Here is a 15,689-nt window from a genome sequence, read left to right on the forward strand (position 1 = left end):
AATGTAATAAACTGTTATCATCCCATAGATTGCAGTTTACTAGATATTTCAGTTATTCTGCATGTAGCTCATTCACATGGTCAATATTTGGTCAGTATTTTCCCTCAATATTACCTCAAATATTTACCTCAGTATTTTTAAGCCAAAACCAGGATAAATAAATGCAGAAGTGGTGCATATGTTTCTATTATTCTTTTCCTCTGATTGTTCCACTCCTGGTTTTGGTTTACAAATACTGAGGTAAAAAACTCACCAAATACTGAATGTGTGAACATGGCCTAAAAGAGATCCCATTACTGTACACATATGAAGAGGAGGCTATTTGTTTTGGGGCGGTGGTGATGAAGGGGTTACGCATGGAGCTCTTCCTTTCTTGCAGAGTTAATGGGTGCCACTAGAGGGTGCCTGTGGATCTTTTCTGGATGTCTCACTGTTTTTTATGACTGCTTCCTTTTCTCCCCTCACCCTGTAAAAAAATGTCCCGTCCATATGAAATCTTGGGCAGGAGCCTTCCTGTAGTGGTTTGTGAAGCAGGGGGGCAGCCATAGCCCACCCATAGATCCTCTGCTTCGTCTCTGGGCCTCCAGCGTGAAGCTTTGTAGGAGAGGCCTGGCCATTACATAGGCCTCTCAGAAGCCCCAGCCTGTAGTAGGAATTGGGAAGTGGAGGGAAGATTGCAGGCATGGCCCAAGCCCTGACACCAGAGGAGGAACAGGTAATTTTCACTGTGTATAGTCTATGTTATTGGCTTATTAGCGGAGCTGAGTTTGTCAGTAAACTGGGTTAAAAAAGGGCAGTTGTGTGCAAAACACATCTGTATTGACCGTAAGTATCTGCAAAGCATGTGCAAATGTGTGTTCTGGAGCAGCCGGTGGAAGAAGGCAAGATATTCTGCGCTTTAGTAATGTTATATATATATATATATATATATATATATATATATATATATACTGGGATTTCAGAGCCATTTTAAGAAGTAAAATATGCTTTTCTATTTACAAAAAAAATAGCTTGTCAATTGTATAGTATATCCAGTCCTCAGCAGACCACATGCACAGGAAGGTTTGCAGAAACTTCCATCCACCATACTGCTACAGCAAGAAGCAAGCTGCAGGCACAAACTAGATATCCTGCAACAGAAACAAGGGGATGTCTAATTGTGTGGACTACTAGAACCAGAACTGCATGTTCCTTCCCCCACTGCACTGAGGAGGAGTATGAATGGAGAGGTTGTCAAATGTGTCGCCTCCATTGCAAGAACATGGGACTGACAGTGACAGCTGGGTTGTCACTTTCAGCTGTCCGCGCCAGCTACACAGCTCTACTGCCAATCCAAGCAGCGAGACAGCTCAGTACACCCATTGTAGTGACTGGTGGGGATCACTGAGGGCCCCCCGTAGTGAGCAGACTATATCCTTTGGATAGGTGATAAATGCCACTTGTTGGAAAACCCATTTAATATACAGAATTTTTTTTTCGGCATTAAAATACTTGCTACGGGCAGCACAATGGTTGGCACTCGGGTCATAAATCTGAATCTATCTGGTAGTAAAATCATCCTGCGCTCAAGTGGGCTTTATCCCAAATTCCGTAAATGTCTTCTGAAATGTGCCCTAAAAAAAAGAGTATTGCAAGATGGAAAAAATGAAATGTGCGCTCAACTGGGGGCACGCAGAGATGAGAATGATTACAGTCCCTGTACAGCACTCCAGAATATGTAAGCAACCGTAAGTAGTTCTTTATGTTGTAAGCAGAAGTGAAATAATTGTTTTGCCTGATTTTCCACATATTTTAGCCAGTCCATATAATAATAAATTGACTTTTACCCTGTTTCATTAGGCACATATGTAGCATTAAAAGGGTATTCCATTATCCTATCCCAATATGTAGTAGGTATAATAGTCATAATATCAGAAAATGATAACATTTGATAAAAATCAGACTTTTTTGTCACACAGTCAGTAGTAATGAGCGAGCGTGCTCAGATAAGGTTTTATGGGAGTACGCTCGTGTGCTAATAGAGGATCTTCGGGGTGCTTGAATACTATGTTCCAGTCCCCGCCGCTGCATGTCTCGTGGCTGTTCAACAGCCGCAACACTTGCAGGGATTAGATTGCTTGTTAGACCTTCCCTGCGTGTGTTACGGCTGTCGATCATCCGCAAGACATGCAGCCGCAGGGACTGGAACATAGTATTCGAGCACAGCTCCATAGACTATAACAGGTACCCGATCTATCGGTCAAAACCATTTGTATGAGGTCTTAAAATAAGTGAAAAAATACAAAACCTACACACTGCAAGTCGTTTTATCATTGCTCTGCACATGTACATTATATTTTAAAGTTTATTGTGCACTTTTTCCAGCGGCTCCAGGCAAAATCCACCTGTAAAAGATGTTGTGTGGACATAACATGAAGCGTTGTCCCATGCAGTATAGTTGTAATGTCATCGCTGCAGCCTTGTCATCAAAGACCAGGGACAGCAGCGGGTGAATAAAGAGCTCTTTTTTTTCTTTTCCTTTTTTTAAACGTGGCAAGTCTATGAATAAATATAAAAAAGGCATGGCAAACCGCTGTTAGTTTTCTGACTTATTTTTGAAAATATTAACCAAACTTCAGCTTTTATATTAAGTTGCAAATGATTTTTTGGAATAAATTTGCCACTTTTCTCAATCAAGTTTGAAAAGTGGTCTCCAATGAGATGTAGTTTGTCATATTTATTAAGAAAAAAGATGAAAATGGCTCCAGTTTTAAAATCTACGTCTACAGATAGCAGATACAGCATTGATGCTGCAGGCTTAGCATATCGGGGCCTTATATTCGTAGTAAAGTTACAGCAGATTCCTATTACTTTTTCTAACTTATCTGCCTGTACATAACAATATCTTATCTGGTTGACATACTGTATATTAGCACGTTCCTGGTAAAACGACTGTGTAAATATTGTTTTTCTCATTTATGGGTTAATACTGCCTCTTCCGTACCTCTGCCATCTGTTGTCTGTCAATCTTCAACCATAAAACGTAACGTATCCTACTCCGCTAACATTACTTGGCTCGTCTGGACAAAACATCTTTGTTCCAGTCCATGCTGTCTAAAATGCCCGCTGAAGTGCCACATGCCATCAACCAGTTGTTGTATAAGCGCCACACTGTGTTTCTCACTATTTCTGCGCCATGATTTCCCAGCATTGTGTACTTTGCGCTGTGTCACTCCCTGGCATTCCCAGTCTGGGATATTTTTACATACCCATGCTTTTTTCCCAGGCCACGCAGCGGTTCCTGCAGGAGATGAATTCCTGGACTTCCTTTCACTCAGTGCCCCCTCTCTCCTGGGATGTCGCCGTAAAGTTTCTAATGGCGAGAAAATTTGACGTTTTCCGAGCAATTGAACTGTTCCACTCATACAGGGTAAGGGATGAGCTGCACAGAATCTATCGGTTATATACACTTAAGTATAGTCATCCCATATGTACATTTCAAGAGGAATGGTAGGATAATCCTTTCATATAGAAAAGTAGTTGTGCCCAATGCATATTCCGTGTATCTATAAGCTATATAGAAAATAAACCGAATGAAAACATTGCACCACTCATCTCCAGCTCCATTATAGGAGGTGGATGTGCAGTATCCTGCGGCGGCCACTATCAGAAGATGGAGCACCTCCCCAAGTGAGAACTTTGTGGCTGGCGGCGGCCACCGGTAAGGCTACATTCACATTAGCGTTGTGCGGCGCAGCGTCGGGCACAGCCGTGGCGATGCATGCGTCATGCGCCCCTATATTTAACATGGGGGGCGCATGGACATGCGTTGTCTTGCGTTTTGTGATGCATGCGTCATTTTGGCGCAAATGTCGGCGCAGAGGACGCTGCATGATGCAGTTTTTTCTGCGCCAAAAATCATGCAAAAAATGAACGCATGCGTCACAAAACGCTGCGTTGTGCATGCGTTTTACATGCGTTGTGCGTTGCGTCGCCGACGCTGCGCTGCACAACGCAAATGTGAACGTAGCCTAACAGCTGATCAGCGGAGGTGTTGGACACTGACTGATCAGACATTAGTAACCTATCCTAAGGATAGGAACATAAAAAAGAAAAAGTAAACTGTTAGGTGTATAAAGGGCATCAGAACCCATAGGGAATGAAATAACACGTGAGGGTTAGGTCATCAATGTAAAAGTAGTGGGCAATTTCTTTAAGGTCTCACGATGAGTACTTGGTTAATTTTTGACGTTGCATATTTTTTGTCCAGAGTGGATGGGATTTACAGAAATCTCCTGCTCACTGTGCTTTTTTTTTTTTTTTTAATGCAATGTAAACTAACCTGCAATTCATTTTTTAAATCTGCAACATGTCAACTCCTGGAGCAAATATGCATTTTTTGTGGATTTTCCCCATAGACTTGAATTAGATGAGGAAAATCTGCATGTGAAAAAATGCATATGCTTTTTGAATGCATTTCCGTAGCAAAAAACACTGAAAAAATGCTTGTTACTCGCACATGACTATCAATACAGTTTCATCAAAGCTAAGTACCAGGATGTATCCAAAACAAACGATTTATTGAAAATATGACATCCTAAAAGGAGACAAACACCACAGCTTATAGCAACATGTGTTTCAGCTCATTTCTTTGGTTTTGTTTTAGTTTTTTGTACTTTGTTCGTGCAGGGGTGTGGTTCACACTTTTTGGGCTATGCATCTTGTCTGTACAGGTGCAAAACAGTCAGGTGTTGGGCAGGGCTGCCACTAGAAATTTCGGGGCCCCATACTGGCAAAATTTTCGGGGCCCCCTTGAGACTCCGCCCAGGCTCCACCCCAGCCCCGCCTCCAGGCTCCACCCCTCGAACTGTCCACAGTCCCACCGCTCTCTCTTGGAAAAACTCCACTTCTCACCAATCACACATTAACAGTTCCCATCACCAGATCACATACATAGCAGGCAGCTTTTGTTTTGGCCAAAAGATTTTTTAAGCCGCCACCATAACACGGTAGACACTTTTGGCCAGGCCCTACTCTACTGTAACCTATTAAATATTTGTTAAAATATGCAATACAATTTAGGTATATTTTTATTTATTTTTCAATTTTTAAAATGACCAATAATATCACATAGAAGGAACAAATACCACAACACCATGACCAGATTACATATTACCACCACAGTGATCGAACAATATCACATACAAGGAACAAATACCACAACATCATGTCCAGACCACATATTACCACCACATAGTGACTGAATACTACAATTCTGATCAGTAATTTAAAAAAAAGCACCATACTATCACCATAAGTGCCATTATACACAGGAGATCTGTATTTAGTATGCAGTGTCTGTGTACAGATAATATAGTGATCACTAGTGAAATTATACACAGGAGCTCTGTATACAGTGTATAGTGTCAGTGTATAGGTAACACACTGACTCACCAGTGACGTCTCTAGGTGAAGTCCTTCATCTTTCATCCAGCAGAGACCGCCATCATTTCATCCAGCCAGGACTTCTCTCTGCAGGAAATAACAGTTATCTCGAGCTCCGCTTGCAGAACACATTACTTAATTTTTCACAACTTCTACATTACACCACATGAAGAAGGCGACATAGTATCACTCTATACAGTAACAGGACCGCCCCCCATTTAAAACAGTATACTCAAAAAATAAAATAAATACATCACTGCAGTAATAATATCCCTAAATTAGCCCCTATGGTATTAATAATATCCCCCAGCCTGGCCCCGTGTGTCTCATTCCTGGCGTCAGCCAGATGTTCTCCCATCCTGCCCTCATGGGTATCCATTCTGCCCCATATGATCTCCCCATCCTGCCCCATATGATCGCCCCATGTGATCTCTCCATCCTGCCCCATCTGTCTCCATCGTATCCATCCTGCCCCATGATCCTGCACGATCTGTCTCCAATTCTGCCCCCAGTGTCTCCAATCATGCCCCATGTCTCCATTCTGCCCCCTATGTCTCCAACCATGCCCCCATGTCTGCAATCCTGACACTTGTCTCCAATCATGCCCCCTGTGTCTCCATTCTGCCCCATCTGTCTCCAATCCTGCCCCATCTGTCTCCAGTCATGCCCCCATGTCTTTCATCCTGCGCCGTGTCTCCAATCATGCCCCGTATCTCCATTCTGCCCCGTGTCTCGCATTCTGCCCCAATGTCCAGCATTCTGCCCCTGGGTCTCACAGTCTGCCCCTGTCTCCAGCATTCTGCCCCTGTCTCCAGCATTCTGCCCCTGTCACTGTGTCCAGCATTCTGCCCCTGTCACTGTGTCCAGCATTCTGCCCCTGTCACTGTGTCCAGCATTCTGCCCCTGTCACTGTGTCCAGCATTCTGCCCCTGTCGCTGTGTGTCCAGCATTCTGCCCCTGTCGCTGTGTGTCCAGCATTCTGCCCCTGTCGCTGTGTGTCCAGCATTCTGCCCCTGTCGCTGTGTGTCCAGCATTCTGCCCCTGTCGCTGTGTGTCCAGCATTCTGCCCCTGTCGCTGTGTGTCCAGCATTCTGCCCCTGTCGCTGTGTGTCCAGCATTCTGCCCCTGTCGCTGTGTGTCCAGCATTCTGCCCCTGTCGCTGTGTGTCCAGCATTCTGCCCCTGTCGCTGTGTGTCCAGCATTCTGCCCCTGTCGCTGTGTGTCCAGCATTCTGCCCCTGTCGCTGTGTGTCCAGCATTCTGCCCCTGTCGCTGTGTGTCCAGCATTCTGCCCCTGTCGCTGTGTGTCCAGCATTCTGCCCCTGTCGCTGTGTGTCCAGCATTCTGCCCCTGTCGCTGTGTGTCCAGCATTCTGCCCCTGTCGCTGTGTGTCCAGCATTCTGCCCCTGTCGCTGTGTGTCCAGCATTCTGCCCCTGTCGCTGTGTGTCCAGCATTCTGCCCCTGTCGCTGTGTGTCCAGCATTCTGCCCCTGTCGCTGTGTGTCCAGCATTCTGCCCCTGTCGCTGTGTGTCCAGCATTCTGCCCCTGTCGCTGTGTGTCCAGCATTCTGCCCCTGTCGCTGTGTGTCCAGCATTCTGCCCCTGTCGCTGTGTGTCCAGCATTCTGCCCCTGTCGCTGTGTGTCCAGCATTCTGCCCCTGTCGCTGTGTGTCCAGCATTCTGCCCCTGTCGCTGTGTGTCCAGCATTCTGCCCCTGTCGCTGTGTGTCCAGCATTCTGCCCCTGTCGCTGTGTGTCCAGCATTCTGCCCCTGTCGCTGTGTGTCCAGCATTCTGCCCCTGTCGCTGTGTGTCCAGCATTCTGCCCCTGTCGCTGTGTGTCCAGCATTCTGCCCCTGTCGCTGTGTGTCCAGCATTCTGCCCCTGTCGCTGTGTGTCCAGCATTCTGCCCCTGTCGCTGTGTGTCCAGCATTCTGCCCCTGTCGCTGTGTGTCCAGCATTCTGCCCCTGTCGCTGTGTGTCCAGCATTCTGCCCCTGTCGCTGTGTGTCCAGCATTCTGCCCCTGTCGCTGTGTGTCCAGCATTCTGCCCCTGTCGCTGTGTGTCCAGCATTCTGCCCCTGTCGCTGTGTGTCCAGCATTCTGCCCCTGTCGCTGTGTGTCCAGCATTCTGCCCCTGTCGCTGTGTGTCCAGCATTCTGCCCCTGTCGCTGTGTGTCCAGCATTCTGCCCCTGTCGCTGTGTGTCCAGCATTCTGCCCCTGTCGCTGTGTGTCCAGCATTCTGCCCCTGTCGCTGTGTGTCCAGCATTCTGCCCCTGTCGCTGTGTGTCCAGCATTCTGCCCCTGTCGCTGTGTGTCCAGCATTCTGCCCCTGTCGCTGTGTGTCCAGCATTCTGCCCCTGTCGCTGTGTGTCCAGCATTCTGCCCCTGTCGCTGTGTGTCCAGCATTCTGCCCCTGTCGCTGTGTGTCCAGCATTCTGCCCCTGTCGCTGTGTGTCCAGCATTCTGCCCCTGTCGCTGTGTGTCCAGCATTCTGCCCCTGTCGCTGTGTGTCCAGCATTCTGCCCCTGTCGCTGTGTGTCCAGCATTCTGCCCCTGTCGCTGTGTGTCCAGCATTCTGCCCCTGTCGCTGTGTGTCCAGCATTCTGCCCCTGTCGCTGTGTGTCCAGCATTCTGCCCCTGTCGCTGTGTGTCCAGCATTCTGCCCCTGTCGCTGTGTGTCCAGCATTCTGCCCCTGTCGCTGTGTGTCCAGCATTCTGCCCCTGTCGCTGTGTGTCCAGCATTCTGCCCCTGTCGCTGTGTGTCCAGCATTCTGCCCCTGTCGCTGTGTGTCCAGCATTCTGCCCCTGTCGCTGTGTGTCCAGCATTCTGCCCCTGTCGCTGTGTGTCCAGCATTCTGCCCCTGTCGCTGTGTGTCCAGCATTCTGCCCCTGTCGCTGTGTGTCCAGCATTCTGCCCCTGTCGCTGTGTGTCCAGCATTCTGCCCCTGTCGCTGTGTGTCCAGCATTCTGCCCCTGTCGCTGTGTGTCCAGCATTCTGCCCCTGTCGCTGTGTGTCCAGCATTCTGCCCCTGTCGCTGTGTGTCCAGCATTCTGCCCCTGTCGCTGTGTGTCCAGCATTCTGCCCCTGTCGCTGTGTGTCCAGCATTCTGCCCCTGTCGCTGTGTGTCCAGCATTCTGCCCCTGTCGCTGTGTGTCCAGCATTCTGCCCCTGTCGCTGTGTGTCCAGCATTCTGCCCCTGTCGCTGTGTGTCCAGCATTCTGCCCCTGTCGCTGTGTGTCCAGCATTCTGCCCCTGTCGCTGTGTGTCCAGCATTCTGCCCCTGTCGCTGTGTGTCCAGCATTCTGCCCCTGTCGCTGTGTGTCCAGCATTCTGCCCCTGTCGCTGTGTGTCCAGCATTCTGCCCCTGTCGCTGTGTGTCCAGCATTCTGCCCCTGTCGCTGTGTGTCCAGCATTCTGCCCCTGTCGCTGTGTGTCCAGCATTCTGCCCCTGTCGCTGTGTGTCCAGCATTCTGCCCCTGTCGCTGTGTGTCCAGCATTCTGCCCCTGTCGCTGTGTGTCCAGCATTCTGCCCCTGTCGCTGTGTGTCCAGCATTCTGCCCCTGTCGCTGTGTGTCCAGCATTCTGCCCCTGTCGCTGTGTGTCCAGCATTCTGCCCCTGTCGCTGTGTGTCCAGCATTCTGCCCCTGTCGCTGTGTGTCCAGCATTCTGCCCCTGTCGCTGTGTGTCCAGCATTCTGCCCCTGTCGCTGTGTGTCCAGCATTCTGCCCCTGTCGCTGTGTGTCCAGCATTCTGCCCCTGTCGCTGTGTGTCCAGCATTCTGCCCCTGTCGCTGTGTGTCCAGCATTCTGCCCCTGTCGCTGTGTGTCCAGCATTCTGCCCCTGTCGCTGTGTGTCCAGCATTCTGCCCCTGTCGCTGTGTGTCCAGCATTCTGCCCCTGTCACTGTGTGTCCAGCATTCTGCCCCTGTCACTGTGTGTCCAGCATTTCTGCCCCACTGTGTCCACCATTTCTGCCCCTGTCACTGTGTGTCCAGCATTTCTGCCCCTGTGTGTCCATCATCCTGCCCCCCGGGCCCCCCTGGATCGCAGCTCTCAAAGAAAAAAAAAAAAAACACGACTTCTTACCTGGCCATGCTCCTGCGCCGGGCGAAGATCCCCCCCAGGCTCCACACAGACGCACTCGCCGGGCCCGGCGGCTGACAATGACGTCAGACGCCGGCGAGTGCGCACTGCGGCCCTATTCAGCTGCCAGCCTCAGACTGGCTGGCGGCTGTTAACTATTGACGTGCGGGCGCGGGCCCGCACGTCAATAGTGTGCAGCTGCCGCAGCGCCTGCAGGGGGGGCCCGGTGACCAGATGAGACGGGGCCCGATGCGGGCCACCTCTGCTCACCGGGCCCCATACGCCAGTCACGGCTGTCATGCCCTGATGGCGGCCCTGGTGTTGGGTACTGCTCTGCCCTGTCTATTTTGAGGTTTGCTGGCATGTACGGAGATGAACTACAAGAGTTGGGGTCCATCCTGATCGGGTACACCTTGTCGCGTGGGATGACTTTTGCGCTCTTTTGATCAAAATAGTGTTAACGAAGTACTGATTTATTGACACACACTATTTATTTATTCATTTACTTGCTGCAGGGTATTTGCTCATTTTGTTTTTATCCTTGGTTTTGCTAATTTAAGACATGGCATACCAAAATGAGACACAAACTGCAGGTGGAAAATGCAAAAAGTGCAAGCAACCTAATATAGCTAATTGGTGTAGAGATGCTTCGGAAATCCTGCAACATCAAAAACGCACCAAATACTTATTGTGTAAACTCAGCCGTTAGGGTATGTTTCCACATTCAGGAAACGCTGCATGTTTGACGCTGCATAGAGACGCAGCGTCAAACACGCAGCGTCCAGATGTTACCACATAGTGGAGGGGATTTAATGAAATCCCGTCTCCACTATGCGTGGTAACACGCATCCGGCGGCCCTGCGATTCCGGACACGCGGCACGTCTTTTTAGATCGCAGCATGTCCGTTTACCTTGCGGCGCTGCTGCAAGGTATAACACAGGGCCCTATGTGTGGGGTATGATGATTCCGGATGTGTGCAATGAACACATCTGGCATCATCGCGTCTCCAGAAGGGGGCGGAGCTTTGGGCGGAGCTAGTTTGCCGCTCCGTCAAAACTGCCGGCCATCCTGAAGTGGACACGTACCCTAAGAGTCAGAGGCAAAGTACCAGACACAAAGACTGGTTAATCAAGATGGACGTTTTATATGCCAGTCATAATGAAAAATGCACTGCTGTGTGGGGTGCCCAATTCATGCACCCCTAAAGAACTTGGTGCATCGTTCAGCTGAATTTGTCGACTTCAACCCTCCCTGCTAAACTCCGCTCGCTTTTCAAAAAGTGGACAGATCTGGCCTAAAAATGGCAAGTCACAAAAAGTTTTAGACATTTCACGGAGTGTTATTTAAGGACATTGGCCAAAACTGCTTGATAAGCTTCAGCGTGGTGATGTTCCTAGAAGAAAGCAGCCATGTATTGTGTTTTTTTTTTTTTTTTTAACATCTCGACTGTCCCTTTAAAAGTCACCTAGTTGTTCGCTCTGTTTCCATTTCTTGACAGCAAGCAATGATCAAGATATATCAGGACTGAATAGCATTATTATCATTGGACAGTGTTTCTCATCTCCGGTTCTCAAGCCCCCCAACAGGACATGATTTGAGGCTATCCTATAGAGAGAACCTGTGGCCATTTCTATGCCTTGTTAATAATTCCATTACATGTGCAACACTAAGGAAATCCTGAAAATATGACCATGTTTAGGGGCTGCGAGGACTGGAGTGGAGAAACGCTGGCGTAGAAGGAATGACATGAGTATTTTGATTGTTCCTTGAACATTGGCATCAGTGGAGATCGCGGCCTCCTATTATTGGCTCACAGCACCATGGTTGCTGGTTTTCACATTTACTTTGCTGCTAAAATCTAGTCCTATTTTGTTGTCTTAAAAATAAAAATCCCACAAATGACGTTAAATCACTACTCTGTGTATGGGTATCTGTATATCTCACCGAGCAGACAGACACATAGCCACAGCATTATTCATATCAGTGGTTGTAAAGTGCATTTTTTTTCTATATTTCTATACCAGGAAACACGTCAGAGAGAAGGGATCGTCAGACTAAACCCTTTGCAGGAACCATTGCTGTCTGAATTGCTGAGTGGCAAGTTTACTGTGCTGGTGAGAATTTATTTTCAGAAGTTGTGATATATATGTGTTAAAAAGTATTACAAAATGTTAAGGTCTGTATTATCATGACATTTTTATCTCCTAATAGAGTGTACGAGCACCTACTGGAGCCTCCATAGCCATCTTTACTGCTAAACTTCACCACCCTGCAAGAAAGAACAGTAGAGAGATGCAGCACACGGTGCTCCAGGCCCTCTTCTACCTGCTGGACCGTACAGTGGAGAGGTGAGAGAAGTACGGGAACTAATGATGTCAGCAGCTAGTACATTGGTTCTACTCCAGACACATCAAAAACTGCAGACGTGTGGAAGGTGTAAAATACAACTTTAGAGTATATGTTTTATGATAGGAGTGTATGTAGTCAGAGGCAGGAGACCTTCAGTGCTGGGGTTCTGCAGTCTGGCTAAAGGAGGTGACCCACTCCAGAAGGTCACTGTGCCTTCTTAACATGGAATATGGATGGAGGTATATTAGGTTAATGAATTAGAATGCCATGGCCACGGTCACATAAGATACAGTTCAAGAGAAGAGGAATTTTCAAAACCCAATTCACATGCTGGGATAAAAAATTCTGTACTTATTTCAGGTCATGCTATGGAAAGTCAAGTCAGTATTTTCCTGTATTCTGCTGCAAATTGCCCACAGAAATGCCATGGATCTCAACCACTGTGTTGCAATGTGCGTGTAAATCTGTTAACACCCAAGGGCTCTTTTCCAGGTTATTTTGCCTAAAAAGCTTCATACAATTTCCATACAATTTAATGTTACAGAAGATGCATGAATTTACTAAAGCAAAAGCTATGTAGACCATGCATTTCTTTCTCCTGTACTACAATGTCTACAGTGTCAAAAAAAAAAAAAAACACATGGGCTACTTGCACAGTGAACAAGTCTGTAGAAACCTGTTCACACCACCAAGAAACTTGAAGACACAAAAAGAGCACAGCGCGGTCAAAAAATACTCTGTTGTAAAGAAGTCACAGTAAATGAGCAAGTGCTAGTCAAAAAATGAAAAAAATACAGGGTATTTAGTTAATACGTTTTTTTGCAAAAAAATGTATATTAAGCTGCTCCACCAATCGTCAAGGTATACCCATAATGGAGCAGTCCTATCTAATGTATATAATCCCTATCTGATGTATTAAAAACCTGATCATCTGTATAGTACCTGTATAAGCAGGGTTCAGAGAGAAAATATCCATGTAGACATGCAGGATGGAACAGCTTTAGTGCAAATGGCCCACAGGGGAGTGGTGGACTCCCCAGTCTTGTAGAAACAAGAGAACAATTATAGAACCAAAAAACACAATGTCTACAGTGTGTAGGACAGTAAAAATTATATTATGTGAACATTACAGATATAAAGAGCTTTTCTCCTTCGCCTCATAGGCACTTTTTATTTTTTAATTAACGGAGTGAAGGGGGCGATGGATCCTTTCAAGGTTCTGAAGGCATTGGCACTGTGTTATGCATTATGCACAGTGCGGGGCTGGGATTCCTGGGCATGCGCACTGCGCTTGTCAGACGCTCCCCCAGGTTACCCGCCTTCCAGCGTCGGTCTGTGCAAGAATCTGCCCAGGAATCCCAGCCCCACACTGTGCATAATGCATAACACAGTGCGGGGCGGGGATTCGGTAACAGGGTGGCCGCACTGCCCGCACAGGCGCAGTCAGGAACCCGGCATCTGAGCTATGACTGCCAATTCTCAATGCGCCTGCCCCAGGCAGGCACGCACAGCGCAGGCGCCGGATTTAAGAAGAACAGCGCGCAGGGGGCGGCGACAATCGCCCCAGAAGAGATGAGTGACGGCAGTTGGGCGCTTCACAGAGGAGGCTTCAGACCCGCCTCTGTGGACAAAGATAGGTATTTTTGAAAAGTTTCAATGCGCTTTATTTTAATAATACATGAACACAAAACTAAAAGAGCCACCTTATTAGAATGCAGCATTACTGCTGCACAAGGTGGGTCTTTTAATTTATAACGGCTGCAGTGGCCCTTTAAATAAGGAAGTGCTGGGATATATATTAATTTATTCGTGCATTATTTAGTGTTCATTTAATATATTATTAATATTTTAATGACAATATTCTGTCTGTCATGAAATTACCTTTAACAGGTCTAAATGTGTAATTCTAATAAAAAAAAAAACACTAAGTATGCACATACACACGTGGTCAAAATTGTTGGTACCCCTCATTTAATGACAGAAAAACCCACAATGATCACAGAAATAACTTGAATCTGACAAAAGTAATAATAAATAAAAGGTCTATGAAAATGAACACATAAAAGTCAGACATTGCTTTTCAATCATGCTTCCACAGAATTTTAAAAAATAAAACTCATGAAATAGGCCTGGAGAGAAATAATGGTACCCTTAACTTAATATTTTGTTGCACAACTTTTGAGGCAGTCACTGCAATCAAAGGATTTCTGTAACTGTCAATGAGACTTCTGCACCTCTCGACAGGTATTTTGTCCCACTCCTCAAGAGCAAACGGCTCCAGTTGTCTCGTGTTTGAAGGTTGCCTTTTCCAGACGGCATGCTTCAGCTCTTTCCAAAGATGCTCAATAGGATTTAGGATAGGGCTCATAGAAGGAAACTTCAGAATAGTCCAGTGTTTTCCTCTTAGCCATTATTGGGTGTTTTAGCTGTGTGTTTTGGGTCATTATCCTGTTGCAAGACCCATGACCTGCAACTGAGACCAAGCTTTCTGACACTGGGCAGCACATTTCGATCTAGAATCCCTTGACACTCTTGAGATTTCCTTGTACCCTGCACAGATTCTATACACCCTGTGCCAGATGCAGCAAAGTTGCCCTAGAACATATCGGAGCCTCCTCCATGTTTCACAGTAGGGACGGTGTTCTTTTCTTGATATGCTTCATTTTTCCATCTGTGAACATAGAGCTGATGTGCCTTGCCAAAAAGTTCCATTGTTCTCTCGTCTGTCCATAGGACATTCTCCCAGAAGCGTGGTGGCTTGTCAACATATAGTTTGGCAAATTCCAGTCTGGCTTTATGATTTTTTTTCAACAATGGTGTCCTCCTTGGTCGTCTCCCATGAAGTCCACTTTGGCTCATACAAAGACAGATGCACCGTGCGATTTGACACTGATGTTCCTTGAGCTTGAAGTTCACCTTTAAACTGTTTAGAAGTTTTTCTGGGCTCTTTTGTTACCATTCGTATTATCTGTCTCTTTGATTTGTCATCAATTTTCTTCCTGTAGCCACATCCAGGGAGGTTGGCTACAGTCCCATCGATCTTAAATTTATGAATAATATGTGCAACTGTAGTCACAGGAACATCAAGCTGCTTGGAGATGGTCTTATAACTTTTACCTTTAACATGTTTGTCTATAATTTTTCTTTCTAATCTCCTGAGACAACTCTTGATTTAACATGTCCCTTTTGTCACATTATTTTCAGGGGTACCATCATTTTTCTCCAGGTCTATTTCATGAGTTTTATTTAAAAAACAATTCTGTGGAAGCATGGTTGAAAAGCAATGTCTGACTCATTTTTTAATTTTCTTAGATTTTTTATTTATTATTACTTTTAAAGTAATCATATAAAACCCAAAATATATTTATTATAAGTATCTTTAAAATGCCACCAACCTCTGGCTGCACCATAAACTAAACAACAAAACACACCGTGAAAAAAGCTAGTGTTGGGGGAAAGAATAATCCCTAGATAGTATCTATACTGATGGCTGCCTATCAGCGGGGGTTGGCGCCCTAGGGGGAACGTTGTGGCGCCCCCGCTCAACGATGGCTTGCCCTGGGGTCCCTAAGAAGCCCTAGTATTGCCAATGGGTCCCTCTACCCACACAGTAATGATAAACTAAAGGTACCCCTCATTTGCTAGACATATATCACACCCATGTATAGGGAATCCTAATCCCCAACACCGTGAATATAAAAACAAAATGAGAACATGTGATAGGCTTATGACGGACAAAGATGATGTAAATTGAATGCCTAGTCAATCTAACTTAGACCAGGAGTTTTTTAGCATTTGATAGCTACAATTCAAAAGCACCTACACAGTGGGT

The 15,689-nt window shown here is 46.6% G+C and overlaps 1 protein-coding gene across 1 annotated transcript in view; it reads left to right on the plus strand.

The window, feature by feature from the left end:
• The first annotated feature begins 377 nt into the window (after nt 1–377).
• PTPN9 (protein tyrosine phosphatase non-receptor type 9) overlaps nt 378–15,689 on the plus strand; it is a 28,061-nt gene continuing 12,749 nt past the window's right edge. The window contains exons 1-4 of the mRNA XM_069765675.1: nt 378–715; nt 3,266–3,409; nt 11,533–11,622; nt 11,720–11,856. Coding sequence (XP_069621776.1) covers nt 683–715; nt 3,266–3,409; nt 11,533–11,622; nt 11,720–11,856 — 404 coding nt within the window. The 5' untranslated portion in view covers nt 378–682. The remainder of the gene's footprint in view (nt 716–3,265; nt 3,410–11,532; nt 11,623–11,719; nt 11,857–15,689) is intronic.

The sequence above is a fragment of the Ranitomeya imitator genome, chromosome 4, assembly GCF_032444005.1.
Source record: "Ranitomeya imitator isolate aRanImi1 chromosome 4, aRanImi1.pri, whole genome shotgun sequence".
NCBI lineage: Eukaryota > Metazoa > Chordata > Amphibia > Anura > Dendrobatidae > Ranitomeya > Ranitomeya imitator.